At 42.4% G+C, this 17609-nt stretch overlaps 1 protein-coding gene and 1 non-coding gene across 19 annotated transcripts in view; both read left to right on the forward strand.

Moving 5' to 3' along the window:
• Positions 1-17609, forward strand: part of HMBOX1 (homeobox containing 1) — a 119086-nt gene that overhangs the window by 61001 nt on the left and 40476 nt on the right. For 17 of the 18 annotated variants that reach the window (XM_064508264.1, XM_064508265.1, XM_064508270.1 and 14 more), the window contains exons 5-6: positions 7189-7299; positions 14627-14780. In XM_064508264.1, the coding sequence (XP_064364334.1) occupies positions 7189-7299; positions 14627-14780 (265 nt within the window). The remainder of the gene's footprint in view (positions 1-7188; positions 7300-14626; positions 14781-17609) is intronic. The other variant, XM_064508273.1, reaches the window with a different exon arrangement.
• Positions 11530-11721, forward strand: LOC112984286 (U2 spliceosomal RNA). Its single transcript, XR_003259435.2, has one exon. It is a non-coding gene; the product is annotated as a U2 spliceosomal RNA (small nuclear RNA).

A 17609-nucleotide genomic window follows, 5' to 3' on the forward strand; every position in this document is an offset into this window, starting at 1 on the left:
ATGTCTTGGCACCCCTGCAGCTGGGCTATAGCAAAGTCTAGATCTGTCTCTTCACACCTGGTTATTTTGCTCCTCCCTTCCCCAACCTACTATCTTGGATTCCAGTTGTTAAAAGGTGTTAAGTCAGTGTTCAGCCTTTGGGATCTTTTATTGTCCTTGCCAGGCTATTCCTCCCAGAAGTAAATAGCCCCATCCACTTTATACCCAGTTGCCTAGGTTTTGCTTGCAATCCACTCAAGCCTTCTGTGTAATGTGAAGGGGAAACAAGAATGCATGTACGTACTGATCAGAAAAAATATTACTAGATGTTTCTTTCTAGCTTGTCAACGGGATGGAATGAAATCTGAACTAGTGGTGCTAGGATGTTGTCTTTTTTTCAGGCCAAATCAATGGGAAACCAGGTAGATTTGAAGGTTGCATGGCTGAGTCCTTTTGCAGCTGACCCAGTGGTGTTTCTGTGGACCTCTCAAATAAGAACACAAAGTGATATTTTGCACGTGATGCACTTTCTCAAGCAAAGATAGCTGCAAGGCCTGTGTGTACTCTGATGCACCCATCTTCTCTTCCTCTCGTTACCCTTTGCAGCTGAACTATGTCATCCTCCATATACTTGGCAGGAATGTCTGTGGGAGCTGGTTCATTTTAAATATAATGCTTAGCCTTGTGTTTGCAGAATATATGATCCCAAATGGTATCATCTCAGTATTTACAAACTTGATCTTAGTGATAAAGCTGTCTGTAATCACTCAATAAACAAGGGAAAAATCGATGAATAAAGAGCCAGAGTGGTCAATAGCCGATAGCCTAGGGACAGTCTATGAGAATGGATCTGTGCTTCAGGGTCCTCTTCATTGTATTGCACATCACAGGGGAACCATGTTCTGGCCAATGAAGGGACCGTGAAAGGAGGCAATTCTGCAAGATCAGATCACCAACCCGCAGATGCTGGTGTGCCGGTAGTGGTGCAGGAACATGCAGAGCATGGTGCTTGCTCTCTCTCCTTTCCAGCCCTAGGCATCTAAATCACCTTTTGTCCCAATGCAAACATAGAAAGCTGCTTCTGGCACATCTGGTTTGCTGGGGTTCAGATGCGGGGCACGTTTGACTTGCCTAACCACTGACTGCCACCCTCTGTCAGCTGCAAGTGTTTTGTTTAGCACTTGCAATGAACGGGGAATAATGTGGTCTCAGCTTTCACCCTTCCTCTCTTCTGCCCCCGGGAAGAGAGGCAAGAAACAAATGAAATGAAACATGTATGGTTGGCTCTTCTCAGAATGAGGGTTGTTCATCTTGGCAACCCATGCTGTGAACGTTCTCCTGTCCCTATGCTACTTGATTAGGCTTCTTTAAGAGAGTGTGTGTGTGTGTAATGGAAGGGGAGAGTGGCATAAATCAGGGAAAGGATTAACTGTGCGTCTGAACAGAGTGATGTTAGACCTTTAGGCAGGAATCTAAACCTCCCCTTCCCTTTCTTAATGTTGTGCTTGAAGCTGGCCAGATTGGATGTACAAGTGATGAACTTCAACTAAAACAATGTATTTACATGTCTTCAAATTGCAGATCTTGATTAGCTCATCACAGAGTGTAAAATCCATTCTCCCAGATGAGGGTCCGGCTCTTTATTTCCCTTCTGCTTATCAGCATACTTGTGCCCATCCTGTATCCTGTAATCTTTCTGTCCTTGGTGCAGGAATCTCCACTGCAACTTCTGCCATTTGGAGCTTCCATTTTACATCATTTCACCAGTTCTTCAACCTGCTTTGGATTTCATTTAAAAAAAATTTTTTTTCTTCTTTTTCTCATCTTAATTCTAACCTTGCAATGCACTTATAGAATACATGCTCCTACATCAGCCACAGTCCTGCAAAATACACTGAGCAGGCTTGCATTTAAAGACTCTGCAACAGTAAAATACTTTTATTTTTCCTGTGCTGCAAGGAAGGGATGGGAAATGATGGAGAGGGAGGATATGTGAGAAAGAGAGACACATGGACCTGAAGGTTAAAGTCAGCTGTTGCAGTAGAACAAATTTGAAGCTCTTTTAGTCTTTTTAATATTACCAGAAACTCTTTAAGTTATGTAGATAATGAATCTGACATGCAGAATTAAACCTGGAAGACATTCTACAGGGATGCCTTGTGTAGTGATAGGAGAGAGCAGATTGGAAAAGAGTAACTGAGAGTATTAAACGGTGACTTGAAAATAAAGAAATGATTGATAAGAAGCAAAAACCTAGCATAACACTTATTAGCGCTGGTCCTAAATACAGGAGCTGCTTAATATAGAAACTTTTTTAATGGTGTCTGTAATAAGATAAACAAGAAGCACTTGGGTTGGGCTCTGTATAAATAATCTCCTACTGATAAGAAAAATGACAGTATAAACAGGAGCTAATAATAGTTCCTGCTGAATTTCCTATCTTGTTGTTTGAAGCTCCTTTTAACGTAGCTGCAGTTTACTTGGGGGTAGGTATATAGTCCTAGGTGTGGCAGGTGAGATGCCAAATTTTTATGAACATTAATTTGGAGTTGTAATTTGCTTTAATTGTCACCAGAATTGTATCTGGCCACCAAGGAGGCTTTGGTCAGAGGGTGAAGGACAAAAAGAGGTAAATGTAAGCTTAGTAAAAGATGCTGTCTCTTGATTTAAGCATTTAGGCTTAGATGGGGGGTTGTTTTCAGAAACGAAAGTCTTTTTGTTAGGTACTAGATTAAAGGAGAGATGGAGGAATATACGCAGATGAGCTCTTAGCAGCTTAGCTAAATGCTTTCGTGGATGATGCCTCTGCAAAGTTTGGAAATATTCCCTTTTCCGTGTTACACATAGGGAAAAAAGAACAACAAGACTTACTTCCCTGAGGTCACAGTGGAAGAAGTCCAAAGCAGGACTTTTAATTAAGATTTCTCAATTCTTAGGTTTGTACCATAAACACTAACCCACCACTTAAAAAAAAAAAAAAAAAAAAAAAGAGAAAGAAAGAAAGAAAAGGCAACCCCCTCCCCAAAAAATAAATCTTAGAGGGTTTTTTTTTTGAAAAGTACACAGCAGATAGAGCTTTCCAATGTGCAGTGTTGCTAGCCTTCCCGATTAGTCTTCATGTGCAGTTCAGCCCTGCCCCGCTGTCTCTGTCTTAATTGATCTGAGGTCTTTAAGACTTAGCTTTATATTATACTAAACACACACAGCATCTAGTGACATGGAAGGCAGCCTTGAAGCACTGCTGTAACATAAATAAAATCCCTTAAGTGCTGGAGCCTAAATACCGAGATGCTGAGCAAATCCAAACCGAGTGAGACTTGACTAGTTCCATTGCAAAGAGAATCCAGAAAATACTGATGGGCTGAAACAGTGAGAAACTGGATTTTAAAAACGCTTTCCTTTGTTTTTTGTGGGTTTTTTTTTTTTTTTTAATACTCGTGACAACACAGGGAAAGATTTGTTTTTATATGATTTTGATCTTTGCAGGTTTTCTGTTAACAAGCTTTGCTAATCTCTTAAATTGATAGATGTCCTTTGCAAGCACATATTATATGTATCTAGGACTTTGCTTACAAACTGAAGAATTTAGATCCAGTCAGTTACTTTCTTCTCCAAATCTGACATATTCCAGGTGCTTCTAAAAATCCCTCTTGAAAGAAACATTAAAGAAATGCAAAGCAGAGGCAGAGAACAAATCAACCTGTGAAGGTGAAAACTAGTTACCAGAGACTTGCAGAATAGCAGTTTTGAGGGTTATGAGCAGGTTTGCACTGTAGATAGCAGCTGCCTTCTGTTTATGATGTATTTTGCTGTTTCTTTCATGTATTTGCAAGGGAAGTTTTCCCAAAATAATTTCTTTGGGAGAGAGTGGGGCTGGCCAGAGGAGCATGCATGTGCTGTCATCTCAATTTTTTTTTTCCACTACTGTAGATTGTAACCTGCTAGGGGAAGGACTGATGGGTGATGCAAGAAGTCAGCATTTGATTTGCTATAATCCTTTGTCATTACCACCTCTCTCTCCAGTATTTTCCGTGAGGGAGCTAGTAGTGCTCATTACAGCATGTTCCCGTCCCTGCTGAGGCAGAGCCCAGAGGATGTCGGTCTGCCTTGAGGTCCGTGGTTCAGCTCAAGAGTGAATTTCCACAAGACAGACGGATTTTCAGTACTCCAGAGAACTTACTTCATTAATCTGCTTCTGGCAGCGGGATGATTTATTTTTGACTGCCAGAGCAATTTCCTAAAGTAGCATGATTGCAGACTGTGGCTGGATGGTACTGATGGTAGTACTAGTCATCGTCCCTATGAATCAACTGTATAAAATCAACTTAAGATGCTAGAAACTGTGGCGTGATGATTTTGGTGAGGAGTGTTAATGAAAGGGGAGCAGGATAGGTTTGTGATTAAGACATCGTGCTGGTGTCTGGGAGATCCTGGGTCAGCTCTGCTACTGGCTTGCATGTGACCTTGAATCAGACTGTTGGAATATGTAGTTTTGGGGCCTCTAAACTGAGCTGACATACAGGAAAAAGTGTTCTGTGTCTTAAGAACAAAAAGGGAGCAGTGGTGTAGGTAGAGGAAACCATTAAAAAGCTCAGCTCTCACCTCGGTCTCTGAAACCAGAAAGCAGAATAATAAAAAGTAGAAAAAATGACAGAACATGGGACTTCAAGGGACCTCACAAAGTCATCTACTCCATGCGTGTGACCAAAAGCAAGATCAGTTACCTAAGCTGTACGTGAGAGAGATTATCTGGGTTTGCAGCATTGCTACAGAAGTCGGCTAGCCAGAAAGAAAAATGGGCTATGGGCTTTTTGCTAATGCGAAAGGTGCTATGGACTGCACTGCCGCTCGTGAGATACCGCAGTCAAATAATAACACACAAATCAATGAAATCAAAAGGCAATCCAAAATAATTTAATAATTTTAATGTTATAATTTTAATCAAAAATAATTTATAGTGCTGCCTTTGAATCTCTACATCTCAATGCCCTTTACAAAGCTCCATTTTGCCGAAGTGACTTTATAGCCTGTTGGGAGTCGCAGGGAGTCGAATGTGGACGTGGCAATATACAGCCTGAATCTTTTGGCTCCTGCTCCTTTTCTCCATCTCCAGCACGTTATCTGAAGTGGCTAACATCTGTACCACTTTATGAGAGGATCAGGCAGCCTCTTGGGCAGGATTTGGATTTTCCACTATGTGACTCTTGTTGAAGATGCTTAATCTCTATTTATAATTTTTATCAGATAATGCTTTGCGTTTGTGTCTTATGTTGTTATCCAAACACTGAATAAACACTAATTCAGTGCAATAAGCGTAAGTGGACTGTAGTAAACAAGTAAATTATTGCTGCTGTTACCCACTGATTAATAGGAGCCATGCAGCCAAAAGCAGCGAGACACAAACATTTGTGTCCCACAGCACTGTGTTAAAGAAATGGCTTTTATAAATCATAATAGTGGATGGGAAGCTGTGAGTTTTCAAAGCTTGGTCCTTTCACTGACTATCAGGCATCTAGATTGCCTGATTTCAACCAGACTCAGGCCTCATTTTGGGCTGGAGAGTTTTATCAGCTTACATTGATTTCTGGTTTTATTATCTTGCGTGCTTCCGTAGAGACATTTGAAATAAATTGACAGAATCGAAGGCTTGTGTTTGGCTGAATAATTCCACTTTCCTAGTAGTATAAACCCAATTATATATCCCAATATGGGCCCTGGGGACAATCAACTCTGCCCCAGCTGTTTCTGAACTTCTTCTGCAAAGGCAGCCTCTGGGAACAGGTATTAAGATGACCAATAAATGCACAGGGGGGAAAAAAAACAAGCCAGGATATATCTGTGGGCAGAGCTTCGGTGCTTGAAACCTATCCCTCTTCCACCAGACAGTTAAAACTTCAGAGCCTCTAGGATTTTGTATAATGAAGAACAGTTAAGAGCATAAACCCTATGATTTTGAAAATCTGACTGGAGTAAACCCACCTGAATACGAGACCTGAGATTTAAGTTAAATCATTCAGAAGTTAACTAGCTTCTATGTTCAATGCAAAAAAAAAAAAAAAAAAAAAAAAGAAAGAAAAAAAAAAAGAAAGCATAGTAAAAATTTCTTATTAGAAGCGGTAAAACTACAGGGGGTTGTTTTTTGTGAGTTAAATATGATTATGAGATCTTATAAAACCTTCATGCATCTCAAGAGGCGAGAGGTAGTTTGATTTCTATGTGGAAACCAGCCTTCTACTTGCCTTCATATTACCACCAAACAGGTGTTGGCACAGGTGGTGTTCAGCAGTATATTGTTACTTTGAGCACCTCCTAAAACTTTAATTCTCAGGAGAGTTTATGTGTTGTTAACCCTTTCTGATAGCTGAAGAGCCTTCTTGAGACCAAAGGGAGTTCTCCTACCTGTTATGTTGCTTTAGTTATCCAGCATACTGTATGTATTTTGGAGTCCCTACTACTAATGCATTTTGAAACCTCTTGCTTTGTTTGGTTCTTCTCCCTCTAACCACCCTAATTCCTCTTTCTGTGTTGATCCTGCATTCTGTGTCGTGCTTTGGAAATAACTGTATCGGCTTCTAGGTATTTTTTCCTTTTTACTGTTTCCTTAGAAATCTTTATTTTAAACGTACTCTTGGAATTCTGGAACAAATCCTGCCTGGATCTCTGTTTTGTTTTCTGGCCCTTGTTATAGCAGCTGATAGTTGGCTTGCTCCGTTTTTGGGGTGGTTTGATCTATGTGGCATGAGCTGCTTCTATGTCTATCTCCCTTCTTACTCAAGCATATAATGATAATCTCTGAGATACCATTCTTGATATATAATTGTAGTAAGGGACTTGCTCCCATTTTACAGATGAAGAAATTTAAGAAGCAGGGAAGCTGTGGTTTAGATGTGGACAGCACAGGCAGTGGTAGATTTGGCTTCCCAATTTGCGTCCTTGTTGCTTATAGATTAGTTGTGCTGCTTCCAGAATTTATCTGGAGTAAGGCTGAAATAACAACAGCGAAAAGTTGAGGCATTTAGGGACAGGATGGGGAGAGGCCTGAGGTCTGTGTCTTTTCTATGATTGAAGCATTAGCTTTGAGTTCCTGGGCTTCTTAAGACAACACCTTTTATCCGTATATAAATCACTTTAAAATGCTTTAAAAAGAAAAAGTTTTCTCTTCCTCTTTCTCTCTTTTTCTTTTTCTTTTTTTATTTTTGTCTTCTACAGGTATCAGTCAGAGCCGGATCTCCCATTGGCTGTTGCAGCAGGGGTCGGACCTGAGTGAGCAAAAGAAAAGGGCATTTTACAGATGGTACCAGCTTGAGAAGACAAATCCTGGTAAACAAATATAGGCTAAACAGCTCCTGCTGTTTTATTTATGAAAAAAAGCCTTTTGTCACTTGTTTTGATTATCACTGATCATTCGCTGCTTGACGGTGTGCTGTATTCCCTCTGACCAGCTTACTTTTTAGGGAGGGTAGGAACAAAACTGCATTTCACTTGCAGCAAGTGATCCAGAGCTGACTCATCCATAGGTGTCTGCCCAGGTCTTTAGTCATGGAGACTTGGCCTGTCCTCTCACCACTGGCTAAATCTGGGAATCAGAAGCTGTCAATGAAGGTGCAGTCAGCTAACTTGAAATATATGCCAAGGCTCTTAAGAATGAACAAAGAGAAAACATTAATTATATCCGCATAATACAAAGTTACAGGAAAAACATGCATTTAAGCTGAGAGGAACTTTGAGGGAACTTCAGGGGGTTTTGGGTTGGACCTCAAATTCACAGATGGGATGTTGACAGTCATAGTGATGTTAGAGATGTGTGTCTCAAATCCCATCTGTTTCTCCTCCAAATATAGAAAGGGAAACGAAGTTCTCATTTGTCTTTAACTGACCGACAGCGTGCAAAGTCACAAAGAGTTGAATAACTTTCTTTGCACTGTTCTTCTCCATAGTTTGTTTGGCCACAGTTCTTGTCTTTACCTTGCACACTTCCATTGTAAAGATCACAATATTTACCCTTAATTTCATTTAAGCAATGACACAGTTAAATTAACCATGTAATTGATTAAAAAAATTTAAGACTCGGCCTCTAATGTAAACTTGGCTTCAACGTCCAGAATTCTATTAAGAAAAATTCCATTGAAAACAGATCCTCAAGACGTCTGCTTTGTGCATAAGCTGTAAGTCAAGAGGCTCCAGGGCCTGTCAGTTGGCCTGAGAGTGCCTTGGCTTAAGGTTGGATGTGTTCAAAGCCAGAGTTGAGCCTGTCCTTTCTGTTAAGCATCTCGAAAACAGCTCAAAAGAATGAAAATGGCAAGGGGTGCGGGGTGCTGACAAGCTGCTGCGATTGCCGAGGAGCCTTGACTTTGCAGCGGCTGGAGGTGTAACACTGAGGATCAGCAAAGTTACTGGATACAGGCTTGCGGGATCGGCCGCTCTGAAAGCCTCACGCTGTGGCTGGTGGAGCAATTCCCCACCGTCCCCCTTTGATGGCAGGTATTGCCTCCAAAACAGTGGAGAGAACAAGAGCTGTTGGAAAGTGTATTTTAGAAAAATCGAACAAGTCCTCACCTGAAGATGAAAACTGTTGGGTGGATGTTTCCTATGGTCTTGTGGATCTTTTCTCTCCAGTATTGCCTGGAAATTTTTAGGAAATAGTACTGGGATAAGAGAAGCCTTGTCAAAGCGAGCACTAAAATCTTTCCTTCTGCCTCTTAACCTTCTTTCTCTCCCCATATCCACAAGCTCACAGCTTCTTGTTTGTCCTTTTGCTCTTGAGAAGTGTCTAAGGAAGGAAGACTAGCAATGTTGACGGTTACAGCTTAAATTGAAATGAATTGGCATTAACCTCTCCTTCTCTAATGCATTGTCTTGCTGAGGTCTTGTTCAGTTTTCTCTTTATTCACATGGGGAAATTTCCTGAAGAAGGGTTGTCTGAGTTTAACCTTTTCTCAAATAAGTGATCTTAAGAGATTTTCAAGTAGTGTAAAAGGCAAAAAGCCTCCCCTGCCAATGCCAAGAGACCGTTCTGATGCATTTAAATTCCCTTTACAACCAAATAAAATGTGGCTTTTTTGAGAGGCTGGCGTGAAGGGGGGGGGCTCTCAGTTTTCTTGTAGCTATTGGAAAAACCTACTTGAGGAAAATGTGGTTGTATTTACTTACTCGTTTTAGGATATTCCATTGCTTTGAATTTTTGCCATCTAACATGCTGCAGGTCAGACTGGCCAGCCAAGAGATAATTAACATGCATTCGTGTTGACAGCGTGTACGGTGTCTTAACGAAGATACCAACCTTGTCCAAAGAATCCTGTGTTTAAATTACTGTTATGGAACAGTTTGGAGCCAAAGTTTTGGAAACTATTTACAGTATCCTGTGATTAGTTTGATAGGCCTGACTAGGCTTTCCGCTGCCTTCTTTAGAGACAGAAAATGAGAAAGTCATTAGAGCCTCCTGACATCCCTGCAATGGAGCAATGCAGTCGCTGCAGTCCTGGTCGCTCTCTGTAGACATCCAGTAAAAGACTGTCCTCCTCTGAAAAAGCTTAAGCGATGAAATGAGTGGCATGCATTTTTTTCTAAACAAAGTTACTAGAAAGTGACATTTGGCTTTCTGTTCTCATATATCCCATCTTTTCCAATTTCAGCTGTTGGGAGCAGTATTTGAATCCTTTTCGTTTGAGAGAGACATTCAGGTCCCTCTGGAGAGGAGCACGTTAGCTTTTGAGTTGCCAATGGGCAGAGTGAGGTCTTTGGGGAACGTTTAGTTCCCCCTCTGTTTGTTTTTTCTTTTTAAAATCCTTATATTTGAAAATAGATCTTCAGACTAGGTCCATTTTCTGCCTGAATTCATTTGTGTGGTAATGGAAAGAGAACTTTCCCTTAAAACGGAAGCAGTTTTGAAGGGCTGAGAAACCCAGTACAATCAGTTTGTGAACGGGAAAGGAAGAATAGTTGTTTCACGAGGAGAGGACTGGAGAGCGCCTGGCTGACCGGGACTCTTCTCTTGGCTCCGCCAGTTTTTCTGTACGACTTTTAGCAAATAGTTTCAACTTTGCACCTTGCTTTCCCATCTACCAGATAAAGACGAGACTCTTTCCTCTGTGTGACTTGTCTGCCTTGCCTGTAAGGTCCTCACAGCAGGGGCTGTCTTTTACCATGCTTATATACTGCACCCAGCCAGGAATTTCTGCAATAGTATAAGGGACAAAAGAAGGCCTGTAAATACATCAAAAGAGATACTTTCTTTTTCTTCTTTCAAATATATAGCGGTGCTATATAATGCTTTAAGTCATCCACAAACAGTCCTGCATCTGCTAACCTGAGAACTTCATTTTGTGGAGCCTTAGGACAAACGGTTTAGAGACGTTGCCGCTGTTAAGAGTACAGAAAGGACTCGGCAGTTCTGTAGCTTTCATTATTTAGCAGCTTTCTTTGGCCTTTGGAGTATGCTCTTTGTTGTTTGCGTGCTTTTGATTGCTTGTTTGCATGGATATTTTCTATATGTCTCATATCTTTGGTGGTGGTTGTTCAGGGAACTTGAAACAGCCGTTTGGAACGTTACAAAAGAGACCTGAGCCTCGCGGATCAGAAAAAGAGCCTGTTTTCTTCCTGAATGCAATCCTCTTGCTCAAAAACATCCTGATCTATGTTTTTCTGGTAGAGTTAATGGCAACGCTGCGAATTCTGATGTTCAAGTGCCTGTAAATTTTTCTGGAAACACTTGCCAATTAGGGTGAAAGGCAGGTTTTTTTGAGGGGAAGAAGTCAATGCTCAGTGTTAGTGTTTGAAAGCTCTCTAATCCAATTAATAGGGATGCTTTTCATTTAGATTGGGCATCTTTTGGACAGGCACCACATCTCTTGTGTTTTGTAAAGGGCTGAGAACATTTTGGCAGTAGATAAATAGTATAGGTTTCAGAAGCCAGTGTAAGAGTGCATAGAGTCCTATAATGTTCTGATTAATTTTTCAGAACCCCGTGGCTTTTAAATAAATAAATAAATGTACATTGATAGTTAGCCTGATTAGTTTAGCTGGCACTGGGTCTTGGGCAATGTGGGAAGTTCGTTATGAAGTAACTTTAGCATTTCTTTTGCCTTTGTGTACTGCAAACTGAAGCTGGCATTGAGAAACGATGTGTTGAAGTTGCAGATGGATGCAGGCTGCTTCCATTTAAGCTGGATAGTCTATCTCTACCGGTCTCATAAGAGGAAGGCAGCTGTGGTCACCTTGGAGAAAACCATGTGCTCTTTCTCCTTGAACAAAAGGGAAAAAGAAAGGTAGTTATTATCAAGATGTAGCATCTCTTGTGTTATTCCCATAGCAGCTCTTGTTTAGCTATAAAAGAAAAGCTTACACAAAAAAATCAGGGGCTGGATATCCTGGGAGGTTTGCACAGGGAATGTATTGTTGGTGATTTACTGTTTTACAGAGCTTCACGGAAAATAGTCCCTTCTCTGAACCTTTCCATCTAAGCAATGAGCTCTGTAGGGAACCTTTTGCTGTGTAGGCTACTGATTCACATCTAGCCTGCCTCAGTAGTAACTAAAAGTTGTTTATCATGTGATGTCAGGTCAGTTTGGCTACACTAAAGGCTGATATCTGTTCTTATCAGTATAATATATGATATGTACTTGCTGCAAAGACTTGCTACTAAACAGATTCTTGGAGCTGGGAGATGGCCCGGGGCTTGCCCCAGCCATCCCGCGCATCAGCCCTGTATTGCAGTGCCTCTGGGAGCCGTGTGATGTGCACCAACAATTGCATGTGACACTTCTAAGAGCAGCACCACTTCTTCTTTTGGATAAGTATGTGGGATGTGCTGAGAGAAGGAAGGCCTTTGCCACGAGGAATTTTCAGTTTAGTGACGGAGCTGCATTCCAGTCACAGGCACCGCTCGTCTCCTCTGCCTAAAACCTGCCTGCAACTTCCTCCAAGTCACACCCCAAATTTGAGAAAATACTGCCTTGCACAAAGAAAATACTGTTTTGCAGCAAAAGATACTTGGTGTTGGCAGCTAGTGAGAGATGTCACTTATCATTTTTATCCGTGAAAAGAGTTCTTCCTAGACAGTTCACCTCTACACCCCTTACCGAAGTCTTATTTTTTGATGCATATACTAAGGCAGAAATCTTGTAGTGCATTTGCTCCTCTCGTTCTGCTTAAGGAGAAAGGGAGATGTTTCCTTTCATAAAAGCTATTTGAGGGATTTGTTGAAAAGACTCTAAACCAGCATCAGCATGTAACTTATTAAGTTGTAAAGAGGTGGAGTTGGATAGAGAGAAATTTGGAGTGATGCTTTGGAACAGCAGAGTAGACAAGAGCCCAAAGGACTCCGTTATTTGAGGGAGAGAAGAAAAACCCCGTGGTTGCCATATCAAACATAGTGGCAGCGGTGCAGATGTCCGCCACTTTCGGCCACTCACCAATAAATCCAGGCACATATTGTGCCTCTGTGTTCGTTCAGCTGCTTCTATCTTTGTGCGTGTGCAAATCAGCGGTGTGTACTTATTTGTAATTCTCAGCATACTCCTCTCTTATATGCTGCTGATTTTGCTGTTACTATATAGAAAGAAGAAAACAGATAAGTTGATCTAGCAAGGCTACTACAGCAAAAAAAAAATATTGCATCTTATATTCAGTAAGTGAACGTATAAGAAGCAGGAGCAAATTGGTGCTTTAAATACAGATATTTTTGCAACCTTTGTCTGCAAAATCTCAGGCAAATTTAATATAATTACTCTGCATCTCTTACCCTGATGTTAGGCATCACCGATATTCACATATTCTCCCTTTTTCCTTAGAACTTGAACACAGTTTCAGAGAGATCTTCCTTATGAACAGGCAGAGATGACGTCTGCCCTCCAAATTCTCAGCTGGGGAGGGTATTTTGCCAAGACAATGCAGAAAAAGCTAATCCTCCCCACACACTTTCTTTTTTTTCCAATTTTTGAAGCGTACCTAAAGTCTAGCAACATCATACTGACCCAGACCCCAAAACCATGCAAATACTGGAAGGAGTAGATAAGGAGCTTCCCTTGAAATGGCCTCCCAATAAATTGGCAATATAGAAAATATTTCGGGTGGCGGTAAAACTATATGTGGAGTAAGCTGAGAACTAAAACTAGCTGCTGGCAGTAAAGCTCTGGAAAGCAATCTGTGCAGGCTCCGTAGCCGGGAGGTAGTGAGAGTTGCCATCCATTGTGCGTGCAAGGTAAAGCTTGTGGGCTTCGCTTCTGATAGACTTCTCCACGGAAGGGTTTTAAGGGTTTCTGCGTGCTGCTGCCTCCCACAGATGCAAGCCCTTGCACTAAGGAAAATATTCACTGTGCGTTTCTGGAAGAGAACACAGCCAACTGCAGAAATAGCTACTTCCTTGCTTTTTAACTGTAGGAATTTGTTTACAGGTTAAAATCGAAGATCCCTTAACCCTGTTTGCTCTGTTACAAATCAAAGGAGCCAAGATTAAATGAGCAGGGATGTTTTACTAACACGATATGTTTTTATGACTAAATCCTAAGCATCCTGAGCAATTCTGTGTGGCTGTGTTCAGAGGGCTTTGCTGCCTCAGCCCTGCTTTTACGTGTGCGAGATCCTGCGTTCCTCCTGTGAGCTGGCAGTGCCACCTGCTCCTCCTGGAATAATATCTACCCAGGCACACGAATTCCAGTTGTGCTCAGTATGCATATGGGAAATAAGTGATGATTTATCTTTGTATGCAACCTTTTTTTCTTTTTTTTCTTTTTTTTTTCTTTTTTTCTTTTTTGGTACAAGAACAGCTATTTCTTCTCTCCAAGGGAAGTCACTGAGCACAAAACTGTCCTTCAGAACATACCCTGTCTTACCTACCAATGTCCCCAGGTTCCCTTCCTCACCAGTGGACATATGAAAGATCGGTCTCCCAGTCTGTCTTGATTTATTAAGTGAGAGACCGTGGTGGAAAGAATGAGGGGTAAGTTTCAAAGGGCCTTTCCTGAAGGCACCGTGCCAAGTCTCCTCTCTTACTTGATGCTTTCCAGCTCCGGCTTCTTGATAGGAGAAATCTGTCCGTAGAAGGGGGACAGAAGAGGAAAGGCATGATGTTAATCTGCTTTCAAAGACTTTGTCAGGCCACCTGACACTCAGGGGCCCACATTTGCACAGGTCACGGGGTGTGTCTCTATCAGTGGAGCTATTTCAAGTATTTACTCAGCCCAGAATCAACTTTTTGGACATGTTGAAATACCTTTGGTATAAACTTACACTTAGCTTCCTGCGAGTGCTCTACAATTAAATAGAAACCTGCAATTTCCCACTTTGTGGCAGAAGAGGTAGCAGCACAGCCTAAACAAATCCCAGCTGGAGCGTAGCTCGCCCCTTCCGTACGACGCTTTTCCCCCGAGGAAGACGGGAGCGCTCTTCCAAAGCGGCTGTCGGCAAAGACGATGGGCTCAGTTATGCCTCCGTTAGATTTCCATGGCCACCTCATATCTCTCTGGCTCAGAGGTTGGGGAGGGGAACTCTATCTGGCTTTGTGTATCTTTAAGGTGTCTTTGTTTGATGATGCTTTGCTTTTTTAGTTTGAATGGTTTCATCATCTGTCTTGTCTTTTTTTCACGAGCAGGAGTGAGAAAATGAGCATGACTTTTAGTCCACTAGGAAACACAGTATTTATTATTCTTAGGGGCTACGTTAAGCATGAGACCCGCTCCTATCCCAATAGAAGAGCCAGAATGGAGACAGACGCCTCCCCCAGTCACAGCTACCTCTGGGACCTTCAGACTACGGCGAGGCAGTCGGTTCACGTGGAGAAAGGAGTGCCTGGCTGTTATGGAAAGGTATGTCTCTTTGGGGTTACGGCGATGGGCATTTTAAAGCCAGTTCAAGTATACGTTTTCCTGCTCTGGTGAGCACCAGCTTCATTTTCATGGATGTGCTTTAGCACTGTGCAAGCCAATAATCAGTGTAATCATGTGATTCTGGAGGGCAGAGTAGGAGGAGATATCTCACCCCATTTGTTGTTTAAAAAGTGTCTCTTTTTTTTGTAGCCCCTGAGCAATCTTGTCCTTAGCTCAGTTTGTAAGTATTGGTGTTCAACTCTTCCTTTGCTTTTGCAGAAGCCTTTTCATCCGGGCTAATCCACACTCTGCCTCAGTGGGGGTCTGTGCAGCCTTTACATTCTCCATTTCTCCTTTCCCAATTTTCTCCTCATAATGTGTCAGGTTATTTTATATTTGATACTGGCATTTCTACAGCACTGTAATTGTTCAGGGTGCTGCATGAGGGCAGAACGTTGCCTAACAAGCAAGAGATTCCTTGTCCAAAAAGGCTCTTACAATCCTTTTACATGAGCTAGGAGCAGTACAGAGCAAAGTGGATCTTTCAAATACATATGCAGAGTGGCAGGTGATCATTAGAGCTCCCAGCTCTTCAGCCCTGCAGAGACGAAGCACTCTCTGAGCGTGGTCTCCCGCCTGCCTGCATGCTTTGCCTTTCCCTCTGCTTACAGTAATCTCTCTTTTGTGGAGAACGCTGGATAATAGAAAAGGGCCAGAGAGCTCAAAGGTAGTTTAGGGATGAATGCTTACTTCCCTTAAAGGCTGAATGGCTGGGAGGAGTTTTCTTCCCTCCCCTCCTTTTCTTTGCCTTGGCCTGGGAGCGTGAGGAACCTCCCGTCTGTGAAAGCACCCGGCGAAGCTCTGCGTGTGCAGCCCTCCTCCCTGGTTTGCAACTCCATTGAGCCCTTGGAGCACGTTTTTAGGATGTGCTTTTGCCCGTTCTGGAACGCTTCCCCTTCCCCTCCCTTGCTAAAAGGTCTTTGGAATGGATTAGGAGCAGGAAAGTGCCTGCTTTTGCCTCAGCTAATACCAAAATATTGAGCTTCCTCAGGGAACTGACGCTTACTTAAACCAGGGAGTGTTTCTATGTGCAGGATGGACCTACTTCTGTGAGGCCACTGGCTATCAGAGGGGCTTTGCAGGACTGAAGCCAGTATCTAGTGTTTGTTTCCATATTCCGTCTTGGCGTGCACTGATGTTTTCAGCTTTGGCTGAATCTTTCCCCGAAGGAAATAATGTAAATGTTTAAAATCTGTTCTGCTTTGCTAGACCCAGCTAATGCAAGGACCCATTCGGTCCTGGGATCTGATAGCACAGGCGTCTGCATTTGGGCAGCATCCCCCGCACAGAAAGTAAACGGCAGTGCAACGTCTAGGATGGGACCAATATCTAGCATGCTTGTACGACTGCCCTGGTTGCAGTATGTAGGATGACGGAAATGCTACAGCTCTGTGTCCCTTTGAGATGGGACCATCTTCTTCTTAACTCCCTATATGTGAAATACTTAAGTCACTCTGAACTAGCATTAGAGCTCTCTTGGGCGTGGGTGTTTCCCTTGGTTTCTGTCTGGCTCAAAGTGCAATTACTACTATTTTTTGCCATTTGAATCATGATAGTGCCTTAGACTTCTTTGTGCTAGGTGCTGTGGAAACACAGAGCAGAAAGAGAAAGCTAAGCAAGCAAGCATTGCCCTTCCCTCCTTCAGATCTCTCCTAAAGCCATGCTCTGCTGTGACACTCTCAAGAAGTCAGACAAGCTGTAATGGTTTGGTACGTGTCCGTTAGAAAGATTTGGTTTTGTGTATTGGAAAAAAAAAAATCGGTGTTGACATTTGAAACCGTCAAGTTGTGTATTAAGATGCAGGATCACTTGATCCTATTTTCAGTTCCCTCTTTCTTCTTCATTGCTGTTCTTGACTTTGCTGCATCTTGTCTTGTGCTTTGTAAGGTCTTGGCTGCTGGGGTTCTTTTTTATTGTGCTGTTAAATGGAGACTTTTGCCATGTTGCCTTAATCCTGGCTCTAATATTAGTTTGCAAAGCCCTTGCTAGGTCACCGCGAACGCTGAATTGCACAGCGTCGTGTGTGGGTACTGCAAAGCGTGGCTGAGGAGCTTTCCTTGATGCAAGAGCACAGTAAACTGGAGCTGTGCTAAAAACTTTGTATGGTGGTAAAACTGCACCATAAAGCAAGTTGGGAATATGTTGTTTAACTGTTATACTTTAATAGGCCTAGTTGAGCTGTAAGGGTGAGCTGTTTTATACAAGAAGTTTTGAAACCGTGGGAGGGAAACACTCTCTCTCAGGGGCTCTAGGAAGAAGCTAACTAATTTCACTTAAAAGTTGCCAGAGTCTTCCAGGCACACCAGTAATGTGACTCATAGCACCAACCAGGATGAAGGTAAGCCGAGTCCTAGCTGTCTGGCCCAAGCAGATCAGGCTCGCTGGATGCCATAGGGTCAGGAAGAAGCATTTGGCCCATAAATAGTGTGGGACATTTCATACGATCTGGTTCCATTTATCTGGTAGTTTACATCTCTCTCTAACAGATAAGGTTTTGACTGTGAGTGGAGGCATTTTACCCAGTTGAAGAGACTCTTTTCCATGATTAGATGCAGGTTCTGCTGCATCGTGTTTGTATGCCATGCAGCGTCTCGATGTGCTGTTGGTGCACGCAGGGGGCTCCGGCATGAATTCATCCCCACCTGGTTTGGGGCTCCTCCATTCATCTAGGCTTTTTAGCTATTCAACCATGAGAAATAGGGATCCAGAAGGTAATTGCATCCTGCTGATGCAACTCGTAAGGGCAATGCACACCTTCTTGCTCTCTGG

The sequence above is a fragment of the Dromaius novaehollandiae genome, chromosome 3, assembly GCF_036370855.1.
Source record: "Dromaius novaehollandiae isolate bDroNov1 chromosome 3, bDroNov1.hap1, whole genome shotgun sequence".
Taxonomy (NCBI): domain Eukaryota; kingdom Metazoa; phylum Chordata; class Aves; order Casuariiformes; family Dromaiidae; genus Dromaius; species Dromaius novaehollandiae.